Source organism: Silurus aristotelis (assembly GCF_946808225.1).
Source record: "Silurus aristotelis genome assembly, chromosome: 15".
In the NCBI taxonomy this organism is placed as follows: Eukaryota; Metazoa; Chordata; class Actinopteri; order Siluriformes; family Siluridae; genus Silurus; species Silurus aristotelis.
The window spans coordinates 15,621,247-15,648,345 of NC_139588.1; the positions used below are offsets into that span (position 1 = coordinate 15,621,247).

General features: G+C 38.7%; 2 protein-coding genes and 1 pseudogene across 5 annotated transcripts; all 3 read left to right on the plus strand.

Annotated features, from left to right (window-relative positions):
* The first annotated feature begins 51 nt into the window (after positions 1-51).
* Positions 52-15,312, plus strand: pak6b (p21 protein (Cdc42/Rac)-activated kinase 6b). 3 transcript variants are annotated; one of them, XM_083562292.1, is made up of 10 exons: positions 889-1,038; positions 3,386-3,486; positions 5,742-5,957; positions 8,892-9,530; positions 9,676-10,137; positions 10,296-10,429; positions 12,935-13,061; positions 13,190-13,315; positions 13,767-13,901; positions 14,147-15,312. In XM_083562292.1, exons 3-10 carry the CDS (start codon positions 5,751-5,753, stop codon positions 14,312-14,314), a joined length of 1,998 nt encoding a protein of 665 aa, XP_083418418.1. In that variant the 5' UTR covers positions 889-1,038; positions 3,386-3,486; positions 5,742-5,750; the 3' UTR covers positions 14,315-15,312. The 3 variants fall into 3 exon arrangements, with proteins under 3 accessions (XP_083418416.1, XP_083418418.1, XP_083418417.1); XM_083562290.1 differs by lacking the exon at positions 889-1,038 and adding an exon at positions 52-159 and having other exon boundaries at positions 13,767-14,284; XM_083562291.1 differs by lacking the exon at positions 889-1,038 and adding an exon at positions 1,057-1,516 and having other exon boundaries at positions 13,767-14,284.
* Positions 15,313-15,446: 134 nt separating this feature from the next.
* Positions 15,447-22,308, plus strand: myh6 (myosin, heavy chain 6, cardiac muscle, alpha). The gene has a single exon (XM_083562183.1). It carries the CDS (start codon positions 16,066-16,068, stop codon positions 21,979-21,981), a length of 5,916 nt encoding a protein of 1,971 aa, XP_083418309.1. The 5' UTR covers positions 15,447-16,065; the 3' UTR covers positions 21,982-22,308.
* Positions 22,309-22,515: 207 nt separating this feature from the next.
* On the plus strand, positions 22,516-26,958 carry LOC310737709 (myosin-6 pseudogene; annotated as a pseudogene). Its single transcript has one exon. The product of its transcript is annotated as a myosin-6 pseudogene (transcript).
* Positions 26,959-27,099: the final 141 nt, after the last annotated feature.

Sequence of the window (27,099 nt, forward strand, 5' to 3'; positions counted from 1 at the left end):
TGACAACTCATTTGCTATTTAAATGGTGGTGCATTGAATCTTTTGCTAGGATATGGTCACTTGGTGAGCAAACCATCACTCACTCTTGCTTTACCTCAAAGATCCAGAATAGCAAACCAGCGAATTGGAATACTTCTATATGGATTTGGGCTCAAACCTGTAAGTGGCACATGTATATTAAATCTTGGTAGATTATGATTAATAGTGTAGAGTAAAAGATAACTCCTCTTGTATGTGCTTCAGCTGTTAGAGAAACTCCTGCATTATTTGTGTGGTGTTGTCATGCTAAGGTGATAAATTGTCTGTGAGCATATAATATTTGCTAGGCAGCTCTAGGCTGGCTGTGTTAACTGTATCATGTGTATACTTGTCTGTACACATAGTTGTCTTAACCCAGGTGAGACCTTCCTCCAGGGTGTGGCAAAAAAATTCTTTACGTAATATAAACCCTATTAATGCTGGCTGTTTTACGGGTTAGAAGATAAAAGGAGGCCATTAGAGTGGGTGTAATTTGGATGTTTGAATTAAAAAATGTATAATTATAATGCAGAGTTTGTCCCATTTCTAATGTAGGTTAGGGAATAAATAAAATACTCCTGATAATTCAAATTCTACCAGTGTTCCTTTACCCGAGACACAAACTTGCATGTACAGCAACATGCAGATGTTGTCTCCTACACAGACACATCCAAAATGGTATTGTCCCATAATAATGCTCTACACTCATCAGCTCTTTATACTTCTGGTTTCTATGTTAACTGCACTGGAAGCAATTACAACAGGCCCCTTAGGCACACTCGAGTTTAGTTATGGTGACGAATTGGCCCTGACAGGGACCGTTTTCACCAGCCTCACACCTCCTCCACAGAAGAACGCACCCAACTCATCCTAACATGTGCTGGCCTGTATGCTGCATGTTGACAGGAGCAGCTACCACGGTTGTATGTGTGCGAGACAGACAGTCTGTGAGGTGTTGTGTTAGTCAGTGTATTTTTCACAACTTATCGTGAAGCTCGTTTTCCACTTTGATGCGGAAAGGTAAGGTGTTTCTCTACTTCCCTCTCTTAGCTTTATTCATTTCCTCTTGGTAAAGCTTAGGACGGTAGATGGCTGAAACTTCTTGAATATAAGGTAGTAAGGCAAAATTTTCAAGTGGGAAGGTCATGTGACTGAACTTAATGGGAAGAATGAGATGCAGGAAAGATAGTGACTCAGCAGGCAATCTTTTCTTTGTTTAGCTTTCACCCGAGCTTTTCTCATTTTTGTCTGTAGGCTAGGAAAATGTTTTTTTTATAAGATAATTTGAACTTTCATTTATTTTAATCTCCCAAATGTTCTGTCCTAAATGTTCTTACCTACCTGGATGGCATACAGGATAGATATGTTTGCAAGTCTTTTGAAACTAGGTTTTTTGGGAACAAGAAAAAGAATGTTTGGACCTGAAGCTGAATGCCTGTCCAATGGAAAGTTAACTTTTGTGTCCTTGTGCTTTCTTAATGGATAAGTAACTTAACAGGTATAAGAAGTTGTATTAGTTGTCTCTAACTGACTTTTTATGCAGGACTTAATTAGCTAAGAGGTATACATTAATCTAATCTGTATTGAAGTGCCAGATTGGCAGAAGACTTTTTAACAATCAGTCAATTTGTTTTCAGAAAACGAGTACCTGTTTCTGTTGTTATTTTTGAAAGATACCTAAAAAAGAAATTAATGAATTACTATTCAGCAAAGCCACGGTTGGAGACTCTAGTAGAGTCTGCAGTACCTTTTCATGTGCATATGCTGTAATTTGTCTGTATGGATTTCCCTCTTCAAATTCAGACGAGAGGCTTTTAGTAGGGTTCACATTAGGAGAGAAGGGGAGGCGGTGACTTACTGTAGATCTAAAATTTCTAGATAAAGTAAACTGAACCAGTTTAGTTGCAGCATCATAGATTCATCAGAAGATTCACCATATTACTTTTGTGTGTGTGCTAATATAAATGTATTATTCTGTTTTAGGCAGCAAGACATTTAATGGTAAAATATTAACGGGAACATGTTTACTCTGGTTTAAACTGGTTTAACTTAAGTATACTTTTCAGTCACATGTTTTAATGCTAATATATATTTGTAATTTAAATAGATCAGGTAAGCGATTAACATCCTGCTATGCTCTGTCACATGTATAAACTCCTATTGAAGCCCAGTTTAGTTGTTTTTTTGTATTAAGAATAAAATATCTGTGTCAATTTAAAAGAAGATTCATTATTGCTTTAACTGCCTATTGAAAAGCCTTTAATAATAGGGTTAGAAATGGATATCCAATGACTTTGATGCTCATCTACTTGTAAGTTTAGAATAAAACATCATGGCTAATCAGTCCAAAGTTCTTCTCACTGTTAGCTTTATGCTTTTTTAATTACATCAAATGAAGTTCAGGCTCTACATTCAGCAAGATGATCTCAAGAATGGCATCTTTCTTGCAACACTCTTTGTGTTTATGTGGGTTCCTCAGATCCTCAGGTTTCCTCCCACCTTGTTCTGGTGGATTGGCTGTATAGACAGACAGACATCCTGTTTAAGGTTTATTCCTGTTTTCTGCCCAGTGCTCCTAGGATAGGCTATTTCAATCCTGACCAGGATGAAAGTATCAGCCATCAGATCGACAATGCATGAAAAAATGACAGTGGACAGTTTTAAGGGCAAAGGTTTCTTTGCTCTGATCTCTCAATGCTCTCTTTGTGCAGTACTGCAGTGTAATTTTACTCACTTTGGGCAACTTTGAGTCATTAACGATCTAACTAAAACACATTGTGTAAACCACCACTCACACACTTGGGGTCTTTTAGTCTTTGTATTTCTCATTAACTTTTTCTGAAGCTGTAATATTCCATTGTGACTCCCTGAATGTATTTTTTTTTTTATTGATGTCTGTACTTTGAGAGTAACTAACATCTGGAACCAAATTCCTTGTGTGTGTGTGAACACACTTGGCCAATAAACCTGATTCTGATTCTGATTCTGTAGCTAACCCACTAATTGTGGATTTATAGTCTTTTATTACAGAAAATACTGCAGCTTTAGTTTTAAAAGATATATAAAATAAAGGTTTTAACAGCATTCAAGCTTGCTGGCTACAATGTAATAAGACTGTAGCTGCTCAAAGGTTGTAGTTTCTACAGCTTGTGCACAAATTCACATAAAAAAAAAGATTAACAGATGTATTTGCAACTGATAGATAGATAGATAGATAGATAGATAGATAGATAGATAGATAGATAGATAGATAGATAGATAGATAGATAGATAGATAGATAGATAGATAGATAGATAGATAGATAGATAGATAGATAGATCATTATAAAATGTATGTCAATAATAATTCAACATGCTCCTATTTCAGGTCAACATGCTTATACAATGTACGTGACTTGGTTTGATGATGTGAACAGTGTAAGAGACTTCCAGCACTAAATATTACCTGTGGCCAATAGGAACATAAAGGTAAGGCTTTTACTTTCATTTCCTGATGTTCACATCTAGATGTGTTGCAGGTCTTGAATTTGCAAAGATGAAAAGAGATATGCCACAAAAGTTCAGAAACAAAGACGAACCTTTAAAAAAGTGATGGAAAGGTCAAATTGTGTGTGTGTGTGTGTGTGTGTGTGTGTGTGTGTGTGTGTGTGTGTGTGTGTGTGTGTGTGTGTGTGTGTGTGTGTGTGTGTGTGGTTGTGTGTGTGTGTGTGTGTGTGTGTGTGTGTGTGTGTGTGTGTGTGTGTGTGCGCGCATGTATTTTTTTTGGAGAAGATATTTATATTTTTTTCAGTTTAGATGTGTATCACTTAAAGAAAGTGATTTTATTTATTTATTTATTTATTTATTTATTTATTTATTTATTTATTTATTAGAAGCATTCCTAGCACTGTCCATGGTATTCTTGTGTTTGCGTACACACAAGTCTTATAGTCTGAGCACATTTCTTTTGTTAAAAATGATCAGTCAGTGAGTTTAGCTCAGGATTGTAATAATATCAGAATGCAGTGGGTGCTGAAGATTAATAGTAAATAGAAAATTAATGCTATTATGCATTAATCAGTTAGTCTCAGTGGTTTTATAATTGTTAGCAGTATTCAGAGTTTAATTATATGATATAAAACATAACCAATTTGTAAAATGTAAACAAATGCCCCAAATTATTGAAGTAATAATGCAATATTTTTGTATACACTCTTGAAATAAACCTTAAAGTCTACAAGCGAATCGGATTTGATTCTTCCATTTTCTGTCAAATGTGGTGGTGTACAGAGGCAAAAGTGCAAAAATGTTCACTGTACCATGTAATTGTCATTTATATTAGTTTTTTATCACTTATATAGTAACTTAATTGTTGCTATTCCGCTGCATAATTTAGTAAACGAGTGTCAGTGTTTGAAATGTCATGACAGGGTATTTTAGGTTTACTTTTAAAGCACCTGGTTTGGTATATATTAATGTTGAAGATATATATATATTTTTTTTTTTTCGGGTTGTATTTTACTCCTGTCCAAAAAATGTAATATCAGGGGCTGCATGTAGGCAGAACTGATAATATCAATTAAAATAGAACTGAATTAAGATACAACATGATTTCACAAAATTTGTGCTAGTTTATATATTAAAAGTGTGTATCAAAAGACGTTTTAGAAGAATACCATATATCTCAAGTAACTCTTTCTGGCCCTGCTGTTCAAGCTCTTATCAAAGGTCTAGTGCAGCTTTAATGTGTGATCATGCTGCACTATTTGATGTTCACTTGTGAGTAAATATTGACTGACCTACTTAAACAAGGATATAGCTTGGAGATATTATTCAGGTATTGACACAGTATATCAACATGTTACACTTCACTGGCAATGTCTAAAGCATCTGCCATTGCTTTCAATGACATTGTGCTATTTAAAATGACATCTCAACCCAAAGATTTATATTAAACAAAGATACACTTTGGTATAGCATTCCCCTAGATTATTATTATAGACCAAGTTTTATTTAATTTCATTATCAGTTCATTAAAATGACTTTTTATTTGTTTTATCCATTACTTATTCTTACATCTGGGTTTCTATAAAGTCATTTTGTGAAATTGTTCACTGTTATTGGGCCTATTCTTTGTTTTGGGTTGGGATAAGAACATAGTGCTAATAAACACAAGCAGTTGTAACAAATCAGGAATGTCATCAGTCAGGAATTTACACTTTAACTCCAGTGCAGTGGAAGTTTTATTCCAGTGCAAAGAAATGGATTGATTTTAAAGTGAAAGAATTGAGAACAGTGTCCATTTGTATTGTTAATCAGGGTCAAGGTACACTTGACACCATTAGTAGCCGTCTAGCACAGTGTTAACAGTGGTGTGGCAAAAGGGAAATACAAACAGGTAGCATGTGCTTCATTCAACTAACCCAGCCTGTAACATAACTCATCGATGCTGTTTATTTTATAGACCGCAGACTTCGGCTTCAGGCCTTTGCATGAAGGGGTGTGTTTTTTTTTTGGATGGGTGTGTAGTAATAATCTGTCCACCTTCTTCTCACTCAAGGGAATTCAAGGACCCAAGGCTGACTTAGGTTGCATTGTTTGTTTTGCGCTCTGATTTTTTTTTCTCCCTGACGGAAGTTTGTGAAGTGTCAGTGCCAGTTGTTAGTGTCAAGCTGCTGGAGTCTCACATGTTGTGGAAGATGAAGGAAACACAGCATAACAGACTTTACTTTTGCTTCACCCAGGCCTTCAAAATGTTCCAAAGGAAGAAGAAGAAGAGGAAGATAGAAATCTCTGCACCCAAGAACTTTGAGCACCGGGTGCATACATCTTATGATGCTGCTCGTGGCTGTTTTGTAGGACTACCACCGCAATGGCAAAGTGTAATAGAAACACTAAAGAGGCCCAAGCCTTTGGTAGATCCTTCCAACATCACATCAGTGCAGCGTAAGCGAGAGAAGGTACAGCATTAAACTTCCCTTATATATCAACAAGAAAATGTGCAGGAGAGTATACACATTTGATATGAAAACACGTTTTACAGCAATAGTTAGAGTAAATGTTTTTGCAGCTTTCGCAAACATATGTGCTAGTCTATTTTTACAGCTATTCTACTGTATTTTACTGTGTAATAAATTTAATCTAGATCCATATTAATTACACATCCAGTACATATGTACTATATATTATATAATTGCATTTTATTTTCAGATGCTCATTATAAAAAACATATTTTTTATCATGTAACCTTTCATTGAACATTCAATAGCAATTGATCCAAGAGCAATTGATAATGTAGACGTAAAGTAGTGCCTTCTCTTACTGAAAGGAACTAAAGGGTTAAACCTGAATGGCAAGTTCTCTTGCCTCCATGCTTATGGAAAATCTGGTCGGAACACATACTGCAAAAACAAGGCTTCAAGCTTGTGAGGAAATTAAATAGCAGTGTTCTGCCACATGACACATCTTGTACTTCCTGGTCAAGCTTTCCCTCGAGCTGTCGTATCAGTTACACAATTACAAAGTTAGAAAGTTTGTTTTGTTAACTTATATTTTAAGAGAAAGATGTGTAGAAAAGTTGCAAAAAACTCTTCTCTCATGACAAAAAAATGAGTTCCAGGCAGAACCGCATATAAATCAACTTCCTTTAATGCGGGATAGCAATATGAGTTAATTATAATATTTCAATGTACTGTATTAATTTATATTATAAATGTTTTAACTGTTCTATTGTAATATAGTACATGATCTACAAAGTAGATCTAAATGACACATATTAGATCTATTTTGTTTGATATATTTTGTTTCTGTTCATTTTGACTACATTTACATGAGGATGTATAACATAAATTTTATCCATGCTTTCTTTATGACATTTACTTCTTCTACCTTCTACCTTCTTCTGATTAAAAGACAGCATAGTCTCCCATGGCTCTTGGGTTGTAGACACACAAGAGTTTGAAGGGTTTTTTGTTTGTGTTTTAAAAGGAGTAAGTCTCAGAAATAAAATGAATCATTGATAATTTTAATGTAGTCACCTTTAATTTCACTCTTTTTTATTTACATAATTTGTTTTCAATTGCCATTCATTCTTTTTCTATTGAATCCAAATGTTTCATGGAAATCTTATTAGTATTTATTATTAATTAGTATAACATTTATTACGACAGCAAAAGTCTGTATTCTCTTCTTTATCTAAATGATGAGAATATGAATATTGACATGGAATAATTTGATCACTAAACAGTTATTATTTATATGAAAAATAATTATTTTATTAGATTTTTTTGCGGAAGCTGACAGCTACATGAAACAATTAAACAATTAAAATCACTTGCAGCAGTCATAATAATTGTCAGGGATTCACCCTGCCACGCCCCCCTCTGTAGCTGTCAGGGATTCACCCTGCCACGCCCCTGTCTGTAGCTGTCAGAGATTCACCCTGCCACGCCCCCCTCGATAGCAGTCACGCTGCTTCCCAAGATTACCGACAGCTGTGGCTCATGAAAGATCAGACTACATAAACTCACGTTCTTGAGTCACAGTCTGTCGGTCGTTATATTGTCAAGCTGGACAATCGCGTGGCTGCTCGACCGCCGGCTGTATATGCGAATTCCACTTCCGACTTGGATTACTCATTGCCGAAGGCTTTATGGATTATGCTTGGGACATTCGAACTCATAGCGGACAACGCGTATCGAGCGGATGTCTTTGTTTGTTGTTTTCAACGGCTTATGAGTGTTTTTGTGTTGTACGGTTGTTGAAATAAAAGGACAATGATCGGACTATATCGGCTTCCGCGTCTGCAGCCTGACAATAATATTGGCCAGCTAGGTGTTTTATCTTCATAAAACTTTCTTTTCGGCTTCTCCCGTTAGGGGTCGCCACAGCGGATCCTCCGCACGTTTGATTTGGCACATGTTTTACGCAACCCTCCCCAATTTATCCGGGCTTGGGACCGGCACTAAGAGTGGCTGGGGATGGTTCCCTGACCGGGAATCGAACCGGGGCGCAGCGGTGGGAGCGCTGCATCTTAACCACTAGACCACCAGGGGACCTTAATGACAATGTTTCTTTCGGCTTCTCCCGTTAGGGGTCGCCACAGCGGATCCTCCGCACGTTTGATTTGGCATATGTTTTACGCTGGATGCCCTTCCTAACGCAACCCTCCCCAATTTATCCGGGCTTGGGACCGGCACTGAGAGTGGCTGGGGATGGTTCCCTGACCGGGAATCGAACCCGGGTCGCAGCGGTGAGAGCGCTGCATCTTAACCACTAGACCACCAGGGGACCTCAAAACTTTCTTTTCGGCCTCTCCCGTTAGGGGTCGCCACAGCGGATCCTCTGCACGTTCTAAGCCCCAATTTATCCGGGCTTGGGACCGGCACTAAGAGTGGCTGGGGATGGTTCCCTGACCGGGAATCGAACCCGGGTCGCAGCGGTGGGAGCGCTGCATCTTAACCACTAGACCACCAGGTGTTTTATCTTCATACAGGAAGGAAATAAATATTTTGTGTAAATATATGTTTCTGTTCAGTGTATATTTCAGTATTCCAGAGTTTAGACAACAGCTGTACTAGGAAAAGTCCTATGAACATATTTCCCTAGTTATGCTGACTTCTATTAATTTCTGCATTGACTGCTGTTATGCTATGTAAAGCTCTAAATTGATTACATCTTTGCATTTACATCTTACTGAAATAGTAAGCGTATCCCAAGCTTAAACTGGCCTAGACAGATTTCTGAGGGTCATAGGAGAAGATATTTTGATGCAATGAAAATAATACAGCCAACAGGTCCACATGTAGATCTAACAGCACCTCCATAGTTCATATTATAGTATTATTGATAATCATATCAGTACTTACATTATTCTTTTTTCTCTCTTAATACAGAAAATTGTACGGGGCAGTTTTATAGGACATGGAGACTACATTGCATCAGCAATTGCTGAAATGAGTAGGCTTTCTGTTACCAGCTCCAATTCACTCAGGAGGACTAGTCCATCTCTTCGAAAACGAGCCCAGTCCTTGGGACGGTTGGGGGAGCTGATTGAGGTGGACACATATCAGTATCAGGAACTAAATCAAAATAAACAGAAAAATGGCCAGCCTACTCTAGATTGGCATGATTGGCCTCCACAAGTCTATAGTGAGAGCGGAAGCCCACGACCAGGTGCCACAACTAAAAAGAGTGCCACTCTCCAATCTAATGGACTGCCCCCAAGAGCCAGATCTATTATTGAAGTCAGTATGGCATCTACAAGGAAGCCGCCGCTCATGCCAAGAGACATTTTAGGTTTATCAGGACCAGATCAAGAAGGCAAATATGCCCACAGTGAAAGACTAGGACTTAATTATCCCAGTGTGGCTCAGAAAGTCAGCAAGACCAATCAAAGGCCTGTGTCCTGCCTCTACAATACCCCCACGTTAAGTCAAGGGTCTAGGGTCAAACAAATGGTGTCTCCCAGTTCAGAGCTTCCCCTGGTATCTGTGGGTAGCTCTAGGAGGCCATACTCCACATATGACTTAAAGGTAAGTTCAGACATTCATGTCAAGTTTAAGAGTAGTAGGATGTGAATAGGAAGATTCATAGAAGTGATTTATTATATGGTTTTTTTACATAGTCTTTGTTATAGGTATAGATAACTATATGAAAATATCACTTATGCTATTACAGACAGGGGGGTTCCCAGCCATCTCAAAACCAAATCACACCAGCAGTCCAAAAACTGTGTATGACACCCAATCTCATTCACAGTTCTCCAGCAATACAAACATCATATCTCCTAGTAATGCCTCATTACCCCCTATACAGGACAGTCCCTCTCAGCCTCGGCCCTCCCCTACAGGCTCACCTGCCACTTACATTTCTGGGGCTTATTCTCCCAGCCTAAGAACTACTGAGTCAACCACCATAATTTGTGAGCAGCCAGCAGTCACTCATGCACAGTTTAAGGCCGCTCTGCAAATGGTGGTGGACAACGGAGATCCTCGTACTTATCTGGAGAACTTTGTGAAGATTGGTGAAGGCTCAACAGGAGTTGTTTGTATTGCACGGGAGAAACATAGCGGGAAACAGGTAGCAGTGAAGATGATGGATCTGAGGAAACAGCAAAGGAGAGAGCTGCTCTTCAATGAAGTATGTCATTCTGTCTTTACTTTAATATGAATGTCTGAGGTAATGTTGTGAAAATGGCTTCTTTATGTGGTCTTAACCACCTTAATTTTTGCGTGTCATTTCTTGTGAGAAATGTTTTATGTTAAATGTAAATTTGCATTTCATATGCTTTTTTTTAGGTGGTTATAATGAGAGACTACAGGCATAAGAATGTGGTAGAGATGTTCAAGAGTGCTCTAGTGGAGGAGGAGCTTTGGGTCATAATGGAGTACTTGCAGGGTGGTGCTTTAACCAACATAGTATCTGAAACTAGGTGAGAGACAAACAATATGAAGACTTTGTTATCAGGGGTGGCAAAAGTACACACATCCTTCACTTAAGTAGAAGTACATATACTCATGTTGTAAAAGACTCTGGTTCTCTAGGTAAAAGTTGAAGTACTGACTATCCTTTTTCACTCAAGATAAAGTCAAGAAGTTTGGGCTCTGACATGTACTTAAGTAAAAAAAGAAAGCCATTACTACAACCTGTTTTAGTGTCACGCTGGTAACTGGATCTCACATCATATTAATATTAGAGTTGTCAATCCATTAAAATATTAAATCGTGATTAATCGCATGATTGTCGTGAGTAATCAATCGCACGTCTGTTCTAAAAGTACCTTGAATTACTACTTTTCAATTTTTTAATACTCTAATCAGCATAGGCATAGACAAACATGGATGCTTTATGAAAATGTATGTTTATTATTAGTAAAAACAAACTCAACATAGAGCATGAAAACAAAATATACTTGTAAATGCTTTAAAGTAATTATGGTATTTGAAATTACGTAAATTATCATAATACCAAACGGCACTTTTGCTATGTTTCCACATGGACTGTACCTGTACCTCTTTTAACTTTCATGTGGATTACCTATTCAGAGAATATTTGTTTTCGATGTTAATTGGTTTATTAAAAGTAGGCATTTTATGCTATTTCTATATTTATCATGTCTGTGAGGCAAATATTTACTGAGAATCAGGTTGTTTTATTTATGTGTCTGTGAAGAGAGTTGACAGAGACTGCAGAGAGCGCCCCCTGTCTATGTTCTTTATTTTACAGAAGAACAGCGTTTTGTTGTTATTGAGTGTATACAAATAAAAATAGCTCCTTTACCGATTCGAATGATGTACTGCTCTTATCTGTGCAATCAAAATAGACAGTAATTTAAGTTATGAGGGAAAAAAAATGCTACAAATCGTGCCAGTGTGTTTGTTGACCCCGGAGGGATAAATGTGTGCATCATTGCAGATTTTGGTGCTGATATGAGACTGGGCGCATCAGAAAAACAAATCAAAACTGATTACTGATTAAAAAAATTTTGGTGGAGTTAATTAATTTTTTTATATCTGAGTAAAATCGTGAATAAATCGTGAATAAAAGTGTGTTTCGCCGAAGGTTTTAATTTTTCCACTTTTAATAAATGTTATATTTATTTTTAATTTAAGAAAAAAATGGTAAAACAGAAATTAATGTTCAAATTAGTGCTGTTAAATTGATTTTGCATTTTGACAGCCCTAATTAATATATTAATACAAAATGAATTTCTAATATTCTTATCTAATGAATATATCCAGGCTGAACATCCACCATATAGAACACAATCAGAGAAAAGATCATGAAGATCAGGTGATCAGGAATGTCTCTGTTCTCAGTCATGGTTACATCACTGGCTCCCTCTGTCTCATCCACCTTTTTGCCTGTTGCCTTCTGTCTTGCTCATTGTTCGCTTCATGAACTAGTCTACGTCTGTGGTGTGTGAGAGCCAGGAAATGATACACCAGTGGATTGAAAAAGCTGCGCAATGACAAAAAATAGGTTGATGGGCTGAAAATGGTGCAGTGAAAAGAAAAACTATTGATCAGGTCACCAAATAGATTAAAACTAAAGTAACGAGCATGTTTTGAATACGTAAGGAGTAGAAAGTACAGATATTTGTGTAAAAATGTAATGAGTGAAAGTAAAAAAATCAACTGAAGCACATTAGCGAAGTATTTATTTTACTTCCCACCTCTGTTTGGTATAAAGATTTCGAACAATATCCACTACATAGCGGCATGTCATAAAATCAATATTATATGGATAATAGTATCTCAGCACAGCAGTGACACTGATGTAATATGGATCTAAAAATGACTAAAAAGTTTGTATGAACAAAAATTGATTAGGAAGAATTATAAGCTGTGGCCTCCTATACATCCACAAGGAAGCTATAGAGAGCTATATCTAATTGTTTAAAGTGTTTAAGGCTTTTGAAAAGTGTCTCCATCCAGGATACTTGTGCCAGTAAAACATGCACATCCGAAGAATGGAGAGGATCATATTTTACTTGTCTACATTTTCATCTTTTCATAACTGAATGTACTGTAGACCAAATCATATTATTGGTTAATTGCATGTAAGGCTGTGTAAAGCATTTTTTAAATATATAGTAATGCGTCATTAGTTACGTGTCACTTATCCTATTGGCTATGCAAAGCCTGCTACTTAAAACGTATGTTTCTCAAACTGGGCTGAGCAGAAAAACAAGATTATGTTTACAGGTGAACACATAGATTAACTCAGCTACTCACACCCATTTAACTTTACACTCTTTCAAGGACTGTGTGAGGGGAAATATTTGTATCTAAAGCTGAAGTTAGTACTTTGTTACCTAAAATATCAGCTGATCACTGCGCATTCTCTCTGTGTGTGTATATGTGTGTGTGTGTGTGTGTGTGTGTGTGTGTGTGTGTGTGTGTGTGTGTGTGTGTGTGTGTGTGCATGCAATCAGGTTGACAGAGGAGCAGATAGCTACAGTGTGTGACGCTGTGCTACAGGCTCTAGCTTATCTCCATGCACAAGGTGTCATCCACCGAGACATAAAGAGTGACTCAATACTGCTAACACTGGATGGGAGAGTAAGTTTTAATAGGAGTGCCTCTCATCAAACTTTGATTTTCAGTCAAAAGTATTTTCCAAAAATTATTATTCAGAATCTTCTTAATACACAGAACAAAGTAAGAAGTAACATGTTCTTTTTTTTAAGATAAAACTATCAGACTTTGGATTCTGTGCTCAAATCAGCAAAGATATTCCGAAAAGGAAGTCCTTAGTTGGAACTCCATACTGGATGGCGCCAGAGGTCATATCCAAAACCCCATATGGCACAGAGGTAAAAAAAAAATTATGAAATTAATTATTAATTTTAATTGTGATCGTTTTTTAGTTGTACTGCTCTGGCTCAGTTTTTTTAAGTGAATATAGGAAACCTTTTTTCTTGTTATCAGCAACATTTTTGCCAGTGACTATTATTAAACCAGGGCCTGGAACCCATATTTGGACACTAACATCTACTACTCCTCACTTATCTTCTGAGTTATTTTCTACTCTTGGAAAAGGAGCCATGGTTTAGGGGGTGTGGATGGAGGAGTTTTGGACACTGACATTTGTTAGAACCAGTTCCCTTTTCACAGAAATACATTACATAACACATTCTAGCTTACACTGTTTCAATAATTTGGAAAAACACAATTTTCCACAGATTGTGGAAAGATGAAGAGGAAGGAAGGAGCAGCAAAATCACTCGTTTCTGCAAATAATAGGAATTTTATTTGTGTGTGTAGGTGGATGTGTGGTCTCTGGGCATTATGGTCGTGGAGATGGTGGATGGAGAGCCTCCATATTTTAGTGACACCCCAATAGCTGCTATGAAGAGACTGAGAGATGACGCAGCACCTTCTGTCAGAAATACACACAAGGCAAGAACATACAAGTTAAAAATATGGATAAATTGTTAAAATGAATAACTGTCTCAAATCCTAATATTTACTACACACCCTCTGGTGTGTATAGCACAAAAAACTGGTTATTCCCATCACTGGAGGTTTATCTATATAATGTACTGTACTTAAGCGTAAGATATATACTAGCACTACATTTTACACTGATTATCTCAGTGCAGTCAATGTAGTTCATCAGTAGGAACCTTTCCATTCTTTAACAGATCTCGCCAGTCCTGAGGGACTTTTTGGAATCCATGTTAACAAAGGATCCTCTGGAGAGAACAAGTGCCACTGATCTGCTCAAGCACCCTTTCCTGCTGCAGAGTGGCTCCCCTCGCTGTCTGGTGCCTCTTGTGGAGCAATACAGGAAACGCATGTCTCGCTGTTGAACAGCACCACAGCACTGCATGCGTAAACTCTAAACATTCGGTTTGTGAATGTGGACTACTTATTGACCACCATGGTCAGTATTTTCAAAAATATGTAACATTTTAACTAAATGCCCACTAGAGCCTTTCATGAAGTTAAAAATTAAATTTGACCACTTTAGTTTAAAGATGAACAAATAATTAATCTTTAACTTCACTCATAAACTATATATAAATATATGTAACTATATATAAATGAGTACATTCTCAGTATTATAAATTGCCTTCCACAAATTTATTAAATCACTTCAAAAAAGTCTAACCCACAACTGTATTTGTGTTTTAGTATTTCCCTTACCCTTTAAAATGTAGTTTAAAGAATGAAATGAAAATGGCACGTGTTTATTTGCTATTGGTACAAATAATCTGGGAACACTGAAACAATGTCTCAGTGAAGTGATAGTTGGCCTAGTTGGGTATGTAAGTTATTCTGCTCATTGAAAGAGTCTATTTTGTACTCAAGCACTTATTTCCAAGGGCAGCACTAACAACCTTATGATTAAAACATTATATATATATATATATATATATATATATTATACACACATTTAAATATAATGAAAATTAAAATTCACAATGAAGTGTTACATGGAAATGTAAACATATTCTAAATTCTGATTTAAAAAACGAATTCAGTGTTAATTCCATGAAATTTCATTCTGAATCAGTATGTGGTTCTTGGAGTCATGATTCTTCAATGTGAATACTAATAAAACGTGAAAAATTGTGATTCTTTGCATGCAAAAGGAGTTTGTATGTATGCTGCTATTAAATAAAATTTTCAAAATCTTCAAAAAAGGGAAAGGCAAAAGCATGAAGCATGACATCTTCTGTACAATCCCCATTTTTTATTTTTTTATATTTTATAGCTTTATCCATTTTTCACAGCAGATTGTAACAAAATGAATGTTGCAGAGTTAAGGATAAGTTTATACAATTAAAAGTTTGTACAATTCAAAGTATATTTGCATTCTTGCTACTAACAAGGCGTATGTTAAACAGTGGAAATCCCGTTCTACTTTATTACATACATGTACACATGTTCATGCATTTGACATTCAATCTTTACCAGTTAAAAAAAAAACAAAATCACCACCCTCTTTGAAAGGCTTGTTATATATTTAGTACCAACAGGAAAGTAGTACTTGAACACATTGATTTGCATGCCTTTAGATTATAAGAGCATGAACGATTAAGGAGAATTTGTCTGTCAGTGCTATTTCGGGGTGGTGTTAAATAGGGATGGGGCAAGACAGTCTGTTCCATGATAGCTGTAAGAGGTGTCAGTGGAATCTATCAGAGGAGCCTTTGATAAAGAAAGTGGTTTGTTGGCAGGGCAAGATAGAATCTCTGACTTACACTGTACTAAAATCCTGAATTAATCTCCATATTAGGTAACTGCTATTGCTGTGTATGGAAGACTAAAGTATAATACTATATACATGCATTCATGGGTGGGGAACAAACAAATGAAGTACAGGAAAATTAAGTTAAAAAATTAAGAGTACCAGAAATACCAGTGGTACTGAACTGTGGAAGACCAAATGAGAAGAGGTGAGAGCTGTCCTAATAAGGACATTATCACCCAAAGGTCTTTTTGCTGAACTCTTTCCCCTACACCACTTTAAGTCTGATAAACACACCATTTGCATTTTAGGCTCTCCTCCGTGATACAAGATGCCTGGAGACACATCCATATTTGGAACTTAGTCATGTTTATAAAGAGAGTGCAGTACCAGTCTACTACAGGTCCTGATCCCAGCCAAAACCTCGGCCACTGTCCACCAACTACTACAGCATCAAGTGCTTGCGGAATTCAAGAGATCACAATGGGTGATGCGTTAATGGCAGAATTTGGAAAAGCAGCTCTTTACCTGAGGAAGTCGGACAAAGAACGACTTGAAGCTCAAACTAGACCTTTTGACATCAAAACTGAATGTTTTGCTGTGGATGAAAAAGTGGAATATGTCAAAGGACAAATAATCAGCAAGGAAGAAGGAAAGGTCACTGTGAAGACAGAGGATGGAAGGACTGTAACTGTTAAAGAGACAGAGGTTCATCCTCAGAACCCACCTAAATTTGATAAAATCGAAGATATGGCAATGTTCACTTTCCTGCATGAGCCTGCAGTGCTGTTTAACCTCAAAGAGCGATATGCAGCATGGATGATTTATACCTACTCAGGTCTGTTTTGTGTAACAGTCAACCCTTATAAATGGCTTCCTGTGTATGATGCAGAAGTAGTTTCTGCCTACCGTGGTAAGAAAAGATCTGAAGCTCCTCCTCATATCTTTTCCATCTCTGATAATGCTTATCAATACATGCTTACAGACAGGGAAAATCAGTCTATCCTCATCACTGGAGAATCCGGTGCTGGAAAGACTGTTAACACCAAGAGAGTAATCCAGTATTTTGCAAGTATTGCAGCTGCTGGTGGAGCCAGTGGGGGTAAGAAGGACTCTAACAAAGGGACACTGGAAGATCAAATCATCCAGGCCAACCCTGCACTAGAGGCTTTTGGCAATGCGAAAACAATGAGAAATGACAACTCGTCTCGCTTTGGAAAGTTCATCCGTATTCATTTTGGAACAAGTGGTAAACTTTCTTCAGCTGACATTGAAACATACCTGCTGGAAAAATCACGAGTGACCTTCCAGCTGAAGGCAGAAAGGAACTATCACATTTTTTACCAGATATTGACCAATGCAAAGCCTGAGCTGCTGGACTTGCTGCTAATTACAAATAATCCGTATGATTACCCTTACATCTCCCAAGGAGAAGTAAGCGTCCCCTCCATCAATGATAGCGAGGAGTTAATGGCCACTGACAATGCCTTTGACGTGCTTGGCTTTACCCCAGATGAGAAAATGGGAGTCTATAAACTGACAGGAGCCATCATGCATCATGGCAATTTGAAATTTAAACAAAAGCAGAGAGAAGAACAGGCTGAACCAGATGGTACAGAAGCTGCTGACAAGGTAGCCTACCTAATGGGGCTGAACTCTGCTGATCTCCTGAAAGGACTCTGTCATCCAAGGGTTAAGGTAGGCAATGAATATGTCACAAAAGGTCAAGGTGTGGATCAAGTATACTACTCAATTGGTGCACTGGCAAAGTCAGTGTATGAAAAGATGTTCAGCTGGATGGTCGTTAGAATCAACCAGTCCTTAGACACAAAGCAGCATCGACAATATTTTATCGGTGTGTTGGATATAGCTGGATTTGAAATCTTTGATTTTAACACATTCGAGCAGCTTTGCATAAATTTCACAAATGAAAAACTGCAACAGTTTTTTAATCACCACATGTTTGTCTTGGAGCAAGAGGAGTACAAAAAGGAAGGAATAGACTGGGAATTCATTGACTTTGGAATGGACTTGCAAGCCTGCATTGATCTGATTGAAAAACCTCTTGGAATCATGTCTATTCTTGAGGAAGAGTGCATGTTTCCAAAGGCAAGTGACCAGACCTTTAAGGCAAAGCTTTATGATAACCACTTGGGCAAATCAAGCATGTTCCAGAAACCACGTGTTGTCAAAGGCAAGGCTGAAGCTCACTTTGCACTGGTTCACTATGCCGGCACTGTCGATTACAATATTAGTGGGTGGCTTGTTAAAAACAAGGATCCACTGAATGAAACAGTGGTTGGGCTGTATCAGAAATCATCTCTTAAGCTTCTAAGCCATCTTTTTTCCAGCTATTCAGCTGAAGCAGGTGGAAAAGGAGGTAAAAAGAAGGGGTCATCGTTTCAGACCGTATCTGCCCTGCACAGAGAAAATCTTAACAAACTAATGACCAATCTCAAAACTACTCATCCACATTTTGTTCGCTGTTTAATTCCCAATGAGACCAAGACTCCTGGAGTTATGGACAACTGCCTTGTGATGCATCAGCTTCGCTGCAACGGTGTATTGGAGGGTATCAGAATTTGCAGGAAAGGTTTTCCTAACAGAGTACTTTATGGTGATTTCAAACAGAGGTACAGAATTCTAAATGCATCTGCTATTCCGGAAGGCCAGTTTGTTGAAAACAAAAAGAGCGCTGAGAAGCTACTGGGATCACTTGACATTGACCATACACAGTACAAGTTTGGTCACACAAAAGTCTTCTTTAAAGCTGGTCTTCTGGGTTTGCTGGAAGAAATGAGGGATGAGCAACTTGCCCGAATCATCACCAGGATACAAGCTAATGCTCGAGCTTTGTTAATGAGAGCAGAATATCAGAAAATTGTGGAACGCAGAGATGCACTAATGGTCATTCAGTGGAACCTTCGCTCCTTCCTAAGTGTGAAAAACTGGCCTTGGATGAAAATGTTCTTTAAAATTAAGCCTCTTCTTAGGAGTGCTGAGGCTGAGAAAGAGATGGCAAATATGAAAGATGAATTCAATAAAATAAAAGAGGCTCTTGATAAATCTGAAACCCGAAGAAAAGAGTTAGAGGAGAAAATGGTCACACTTCTGCAAGAAAAAAATGATTTACTTCTACAATTGCAGTCAGAACAAGATACACTGACAGATGCTGAAGAGCGCTGTGAACAGTTAATAAAGAGCAAAATCCAACTGGAAGCTAAAGTGAAAGAGATGACCGAGCGGATAGAAGATGAAGAAGAAATAAATGCTGAACTCACAGCCAAAAAACGTAAACTAGAAGACGAATGCTCAGAACTAAAGAAAGATATTGATGACCTTGAGCTAACTCTAGCCAAGGTTGAGAAAGAGAAGCATGCAACTGAGAATAAAGTGAAGAACCTCAATGAGGAAATGGCTTCCCAAGATGAGATTATAATGAAACTCACAAAAGAGAAAAAAGCTCTACAGGAGACTCAGCAGCAGACACTAGATGACCTTCAGAGTGAAGAAGATAAAACAAACACATTGACAAAAGCTAAAGCTAAGCTTGAGCAGCAGGTGGATGACCTTGAAGGGACCCTAGAACACGAAAAAAAGGTCAGGATGGATCTTGAACGTGCCAAAAGAAAGTTGGAGGGAGACCTCAAATTGGTTCAAGAGAATATAATGGACTTAGAGAATGACAAGCAGCAGCAGGAAGAGAAACTGAAGAAGAAAGATTTTGAAATTATTCAACTGAATGGAAAGATTGAGAATGAGCAATTAGTCGTAGTGCAACTGCAAAAAAAATTAAAAGAAAACCAAGCTCGTATAGAGGAACTGGAGGAAGAGCTGGATGCTGAGCGTGCAGCTCGAGCAAAGGTAGAAAAACAGCGATGCGATCTCTCCCGTGAGTTGGAAGATATTAGTGAACGGCTTGAGGAGGCAGGTGGAGCCACATCTGCTCAAGTAGAGCTCAACAAGAAAAGAGAAGCGGAGTTTCAGAAGTTACGCAGAGATCTTGAGGAATCTACACTACACCACGAAGCCACTTCTGCTGCCCTCAGGAAAAAACATGCTGACAGCGTAGCTGAACTTGGTGAACAAATTGACAATCTCCAACGAGTCAAGCAAAAGTTAGAGAAAGAAAAGACAGAGCTGAAGTTGGAAATGGATGACTTGGCCTCAAACATGGAGAGTATTGTTAAAGGCAAGGTAAATCTTGAAAAGATGTGCCGTTCGTTCGAGGATCAGATGCATGAGCATAGGTCCAAGGCCGAGGAGGCTCAGAGGAGTCTTAATGACTTCTCAGCACAAAGAGCCAAGTTGCTAACTGAAAATGGGGAACTTGGGAGGCAGCTGGAGGAAAAAGAATGTCTGGTCTCTCAACTCACCAGAGGAAAAAGTTCCTACACACAACAATTAGAAGATCTGAGAAGGCAGCTTGAAGAAGAAGTCAAAGCAAAAAATGCACTTGCTCATGCAGTGCAGTCTTCTCGACATGACTGTGATTTGCTGAGAGAGCAGCTTGAAGAGGAGCAGGAAGCTAAAGCGGAGCTTCAAAGGGCAATGTCCAAGGCAAATGCTGAAGTTGCAACATGGAGGGCTAAATATGAGACAGATGGCATTCAGAGAACAGAGGAACTAGAAGAGGCCAAGAAAAAACTTGTTCAACGGCTACAAGAGGCAGAGGAGGCAGTAGAAGCAGTTAATGCAAAGTGCTCGTCTCTTGAAAAAACTAAACATCGTCTGCAAAATGAGATTGAAGATCTTATGCTTGATCTTGAACGCTCAAATGCCGCATCTGCTGCTTTGGACAAGAAACAGAGAGCCTTTGATAAGGTCATAGCAGAGTGGAAGCAGAAGCATGAAGAGTCACAGTGTGAGCTGGAAGCATCACAGAAAGAAGCACGAAACCTGAGTACTGAACTCTTCAAACTCAAAAATGCTTATGAAGAAACTCTTGATCAACTTGAGACTATCAAACGGGAGAACAAAAATCTGCAAGAAGAAATATCAGACCTTACAGATCAGCTTGGTGAAGGAGGCAAGAGTGTTCATGAGCTGGAGAAACTTAGGAAACAACTAGAACAAGAAAAAGCAGAGCTGCAGTCTGCACTGGAGGAAGCTGAGGCCTCTGTAGAACATGAGGAAGGCAAGATCTTACGTGCCCAACTCGAGTTCAATCAGGTAAAAGCAGACATTGAAAGAAAGTTGTCTGAGAAGGATGAGGAGATGGAGCAGGCAAAAAGGAACTACCAACGAATGGTGGAAACTTTACAAAGTTCTCTGGAGGCAGAAACAAGAAGCCGTAATGAAGCTTTAAGAGTCAAGAAAAAAATGGAGGGAGACTTAAATGAGATGGAAATTCAGCTAAGTCAAGCCAACAGACAGGCAGCTGATGCACAGAAACAATTGAAGATGGTCCAGTCATATTTGAAGGACACTCAGCTTCAACTGGATGATTCTGCTCATTGTAATGAAGAGCTCAAAGAGAATAGTGCCCTGTTAGAACGTAGAAATAACCTCGTTCAAGCAGAACTTGAGGAGCTAAGAGCAATGTTGGAACAAACTGAGAGGGGGCGTAAACTGGCTGAGCAAGAGCTTACCGATGCAACAGAGAGGATGCAATTACTGCATTCTCAAAACACCAGCCTGATCAACCAAAAGAAGAAGCATGAGAGTGATTTGCTACAGCTACAGAGTGAGATGGAAGAGATGGTACAAGAAAACCGCAACGCTGAGGAGAAAGCAAAAAAGGCAATTACCGATGCGGCTATGATGGCAGAAGAACTAAAGAAAGAGCAGGACACCAGCGCTCATCTTGAGAGAATGAAAAAAAACATGGAGCAAACGATCAAAGACTTGCAGCACCGACTTGATGAAGCCGAACAAATAGCTATGAAGGGTGGAAAGAAACAGCTTCAAAAACTGGAAGCTCGCATTCGTGAACTTGAAAATGAATTGGAAGCAGAACAAAAAAGAGGTACAGAAACTATTAAGGGGGTTCGGAAGTATGAACGCCGTATCAAGGAGCTCACTTATCAAACCGAGGAAGATCGTAAGAATATGGCAAGACTCCAAGATTTGGTTGACAAGCTACAGCTCAAAGTGAAGTCCTACAAGCGTTCGGCTGAAGAGGCGGAAGAACAAGCTAATTCCAACTTGGCCAAGTTAAGAAAACTACAGCATGAGCTTGAAGAGGCAGAGGAGCGTGCAGATATTGCTGAATCCCAGGTCAATAAGCTACGTGCAAAAACTAGGGATGGTGTGCCTGGCAAAAAATCCCAGGATGAGTAGCAGCAACACCTGAAAACCTGGAGATTGGTTTAAAAAATGTTCAATAGATTATAAACATTTTGATTGTCATATTTGATAACAATATAACATTAACAACCATTTAATATTTGTTACAAATTTGTTTTTCAGAAACTGTATGCGTTTTGGGCTTAGATATTGAATAATTTAATTCAAATCGAGCAATGAGTGGATATTTATTGCATTGCTAATAACAAAAAAATTTTTTTTTTTAAATTGGATGAAAAAAGTCTTGTCATGAAAATGCTACCAGTTTAGTTTATTGCATTGCTGTCATAGTTTTGTTTGAGTAAAAATGCCATTGACCAATTTCAGTGTTACTCTTTCTTTTTTTCCCCTCGTGAAACAGCATAAGGCACCACTTCCCTCTTGATGGTAAACCTAGACTATATGGGTCAGCTTCTCTACCTACAAAATGAAATCTCTATGTGATTTTTAATCCAGTAAGAAGTAAACAAATTATCTTCCAATAAACAAATTTTCAAAAGCCTCTAGCAAAATCTTATTAAATGTTCCATGTTCCAGAAACCACGTGTTGTCAAAGGCAAGGCTGAAGCTCACTTTGCACTGGTTCACTATGCCGGCACTGTCGATTACAATATTAGTGGGTGGCTTGTTAAAAACAAGGATCCACTGAATGAAACAGTGGTTGGGCTGTATCAGAAATCATCTCTTAAGCTTCTAAGCCATCTTTTTTCCAGCTATTCAGCTGAAGCAGGTGGAAAAGGAGGTAAAAAGAAGGGGTCATCGTTTCAGACCGTATCTGCCCTGCACAGAGAAAATCTTAACAAACTAATGACCAATCTCAAAACTACTCATCCACATTTTGTTCGCTGTTTAATTCCCAATGAGACCAAGACTCCTGGAGTTATGGACAACTGCCTTGTGATGCATCAGCTTCGCTGCAACGGTGTATTGGAGGGTATCAGAATTTGCAGGAAAGGTTTTCCTAACAGAGTACTTTATGGTGATTTCAAACAGAGGTACAGAATTCTAAATGCATCTGCTATTCCGGAAGGCCAGTTTGTTGAAAACAAAAAGAGCGCTGAGAAGCTACTGGGATCACTTGACATTGACCATACACAGTACAAGTTTGGTCACACAAAAGTCTTCTTTAAAGCTGGTCTTCTGGGTTTGCTGGAAGAAATGAGGGATGAGCAACTTGCCCGAATCATCACCAGGATACAAGCTAATGCTCGAGCTTTGTTAATGAGAGCAGAATATCAGAAAATTGTGGAACGCAGAGATGCACTAATGGTCATTCAGTGGAACCTTCGCTCCTTCCTAAGTGTGAAAAACTGGCCTTGGATGAAAATGTTCTTTAAAATTAAGCCTCTTCTTAGGAGTGCTGAGGCTGAGAAAGAGATGGCAAATATGAAAGATGAATTCAATAAAATAAAAGAGGCTCTTGATAAATCTGAAACCCGAAGAAAAGAGTTAGAGGAGAAAATGGTCACACTTCTGCAAGAAAAAAATGATTTACTTCTACAATTGCAGTCAGAACAAGATACACTGACAGATGCTGAAGAGCGCTGTGAACAGTTAATAAAGAGCAAAATCCAACTGGAAGCTAAAGTGAAAGAGATGACCGAGCGGATAGAAGATGAAGAAGAAATAAATGCTGAACTCACAGCCAAAAAACGTAAACTAGAAGACGAATGCTCAGAACTAAAGAAAGATATTGATGACCTTGAGCTAACTCTAGCCAAGGTTGAGAAAGAGAAGCATGCAACTGAGAATAAAGTGAAGAACCTCAATGAGGAAATGGCTTCCCAAGATGAGATTATAATGAAACTCACAAAAGAGAAAAAAGCTCTACAGGAGACTCAGCAGCAGACACTAGATGACCTTCAGAGTGAAGAAGATAAAACAAACACATTGACAAAAGCTAAAGCTAAGCTTGAGCAGCAGGTGGATGACCTTGAAGGGACCCTAGAACACGAAAAAAAGGTCAGGATGGATCTTGAACGTGCCAAAAGAAAGTTGGAGGGAGACCTCAAATTGGTTCAAGAGAATATAATGGACTTAGAGAATGACAAGCAGCAGCAGGAAGAGAAACTGAAGAAGAAAGATTTTGAAATTATTCAACTGAATGGAAAGATTGAGAATGAGCAATTAGTCGTAGTGCAACTGCAAAAAAAATTAAAAGAAAACCAAGCTCGTATAGAGGAACTGGAGGAAGAGCTGGATGCTGAGCGTGCAGCTCGAGCAAAGGTAGAAAAACAGCGATGCGATCTCTCCCGTGAGTTGGAAGATATTAGTGAACGGCTTGAGGAGGCAGGTGGAGCCACATCTGCTCAAGTAGAGCTCAACAAGAAAAGAGAAGCGGAGTTTCAGAAGTTACGCAGAGATCTTGAGGAATCTACACTACACCACGAAGCCACTTCTGCTGCCCTCAGGAAAAAACATGCTGACAGCGTAGCTGAACTTGGTGAACAAATTGACAATCTCCAACGAGTCAAGCAAAAGTTAGAGAAAGAAAAGACAGAGCTGAAGTTGGAAATGGATGACTTGGCCTCAAACATGGAGAGTATTGTTAAAGGCAAGGTAAATCTTGAAAAGATGTGCCGTTCGTTCGAGGATCAGATGCATGAGCATAGGTCCAAGGCCGAGGAGGCTCAGAGGAGTCTTAATGACTTCTCAGCACAAAGAGCCAAGTTGCTAACTGAAAATGGGGAACTTGGGAGGCAGCTGGAGGAAAAAGAATGTCTGGTCTCTCAACTCACCAGAGGAAAAAGTTCCTACACACAACAATTAGAAGATCTGAGAAGGCAGCTTGAAGAAGAAGTCAAAGCAAAAAATGCACTTGCTCATGCAGTGCAGTCTTCTCGACATGACTGTGATTTGCTGAGAGAGCAGCTTGAAGAGGAGCAGGAAGCTAAAGCGGAGCTTCAAAGGGCAATGTCCAAGGCAAATGCTGAAGTTGCAACATGGAGGGCTAAATATGAGACAGATGGCATTCAGAGAACAGAGGAACTAGAAGAGGCCAAGAAAAAACTTGTTCAACGGCTACAAGAGGCAGAGGAGGCAGTAGAAGCAGTTAATGCAAAGTGCTCGTCTCTTGAAAAAACTAAACATCGTCTGCAAAATGAGATTGAAGATCTTATGCTTGATCTTGAACGCTCAAATGCCGCATCTGCTGCTTTGGACAAGAAACAGAGAGCCTTTGATAAGGTCATAGCAGAGTGGAAGCAGAAGCATGAAGAGTCACAGTGTGAGCTGGAAGCATCACAGAAAGAAGCACGAAACCTGAGTACTGAACTCTTCAAACTCAAAAATGCTTATGAAGAAACTCTTGATCAACTTGAGACTATCAAACGGGAGAACAAAAATCTGCAAGAAGAAATATCAGACCTTACAGATCAGCTTGGTGAAGGAGGCAAGAGTGTTCATGAGCTGGAGAAACTTAGGAAACAACTAGAACAAGAAAAAGCAGAGCTGCAGTCTGCACTGGAGGAAGCTGAGGCCTCTGTAGAACATGAGGAAGGCAAGATCTTACGTGCCCAACTCGAGTTCAATCAGGTAAAAGCAGACATTGAAAGAAAGTTGTCTGAGAAGGATGAGGAGATGGAGCAGGCAAAAAGGAACTACCAACGAATGGTGGAAACTTTACAAAGTTCTCTGGAGGCAGAAACAAGAAGCCGTAATGAAGCTTTAAGAGTCAAGAAAAAAATGGAGGGAGACTTAAATGAGATGGAAATTCAGCTAAGTCAAGCCAACAGACAGGCAGCTGATGCACAGAAACAATTGAAGATGGTCCAGTCATATTTGAAGGACACTCAGCTTCAACTGGATGATTCTGCTCATTGTAATGAAGAGCTCAAAGAGAATAGTGCCCTGTTAGAACGTAGAAATAACCTCGTTCAAGCAGAACTTGAGGAGCTAAGAGCAATGTTGGAACAAACTGAGAGGGGGCGTAAACTGGCTGAGCAAGAGCTTACCGATGCAACAGAGAGGATGCAATTACTGCATTCTCAAAACACCAGCCTGATCAACCAAAAGAAGAAGCATGAGAGTGATTTGCTACAGCTACAGAGTGAGATGGAAGAGATGGTACAAGAAAACCGCAACGCTGAGGAGAAAGCAAAAAAGGCAATTACCGATGCGGCTATGATGGCAGAAGAACTAAAGAAAGAGCAGGACACCAGCGCTCATCTTGAGAGAATGAAAAAAAACATGGAGCAAACGATCAAAGACTTGCAGCACCGACTTGATGAAGCCGAACAAATAGCTATGAAGGGTGGAAAGAAACAGCTTCAAAAACTGGAAGCTCGCATTCGTGAACTTGAAAATGAATTGGAAGCAGAACAAAAAAGAGGTACAGAAACTATTAAGGGGGTTCGGAAGTATGAACGCCGTATCAAGGAGCTCACTTATCAAACCGAGGAAGATCGTAAGAATATGGCAAGACTCCAAGATTTGGTTGACAAGCTACAGCTCAAAGTGAAGTCCTACAAGCGTTCGGCTGAAGAGGCGGAAGAACAAGCTAATTCCAACTTGGCCAAGTTAAGAAAACTACAGCATGAGCTTGAAGAGGCAGAGGAGCGTGCAGATATTGCTGAATCCCAGGTCAATAAGCTACGTGCAAAAACTAGGGATGGTGTGCCTGGCAAAAAATCCCAGGATGAGTAGCAGCAACACCTGAAAACCTGGAGATTGGTTTAAAAAATGTTCAATAGATTATAAACATTTTGATTGTCATATTTGATAACAATATAACATTAACAACCATTTAATATTTGTTACAAATTTGTTTTTCAGAAACTGTATGCGTTTTGGGCTTAGATATTGAATAATTTAATTCAAATCGAGCAATGAGTGGATATTTATTGCATTGCTAATAACAAAAAAATTTTTTTTTTTAAATTGGATGAAAAAAGTCTTGTCATGAAAATGCTACCAGTTTAGTTTATTGCATTGCTGTCATAGTTTTGTTTGAGTAAAAATGCCATTGACCAATTTCAGTGTTACTCTTTCTTTTTTTCCCCTCGTGAAACAGCATAAGGCACCACTTCCCTCTTGATGGTAAACCTAGACTATATGGGTCAGCTTCTCTACCTACAAAATGAAATCTCTATGTGATTTTTAATCCAGTAAGAA

Excerpts from the sequence above, each read along its gene's own strand:
- pak6b (XM_083562292.1), top strand. The coding sequence starts at position 5,751 with ATGTTCCAAAGGAAGAAGAAGAAGAGGAAGATAGAAATCTCTGCACCC. Across the intron at positions 9,531-9,675 it reads ACTCCACATATGACTTAAAG|ACAGGGGGGTTCCCAGCCAT; the intron begins GTAAGTTCAGAC and ends ATGCTATTACAG. Across the intron at positions 13,062-13,189 it reads TGCTAACACTGGATGGGAGA|ATAAAACTATCAGACTTTGG; the intron begins GTAAGTTTTAAT and ends CTTTTTTTTAAG.
- myh6 (XM_083562183.1), top strand. The coding sequence starts at position 16,066 with ATGTTTATAAAGAGAGTGCAGTACCAGTCTACTACAGGTCCTGATCCC.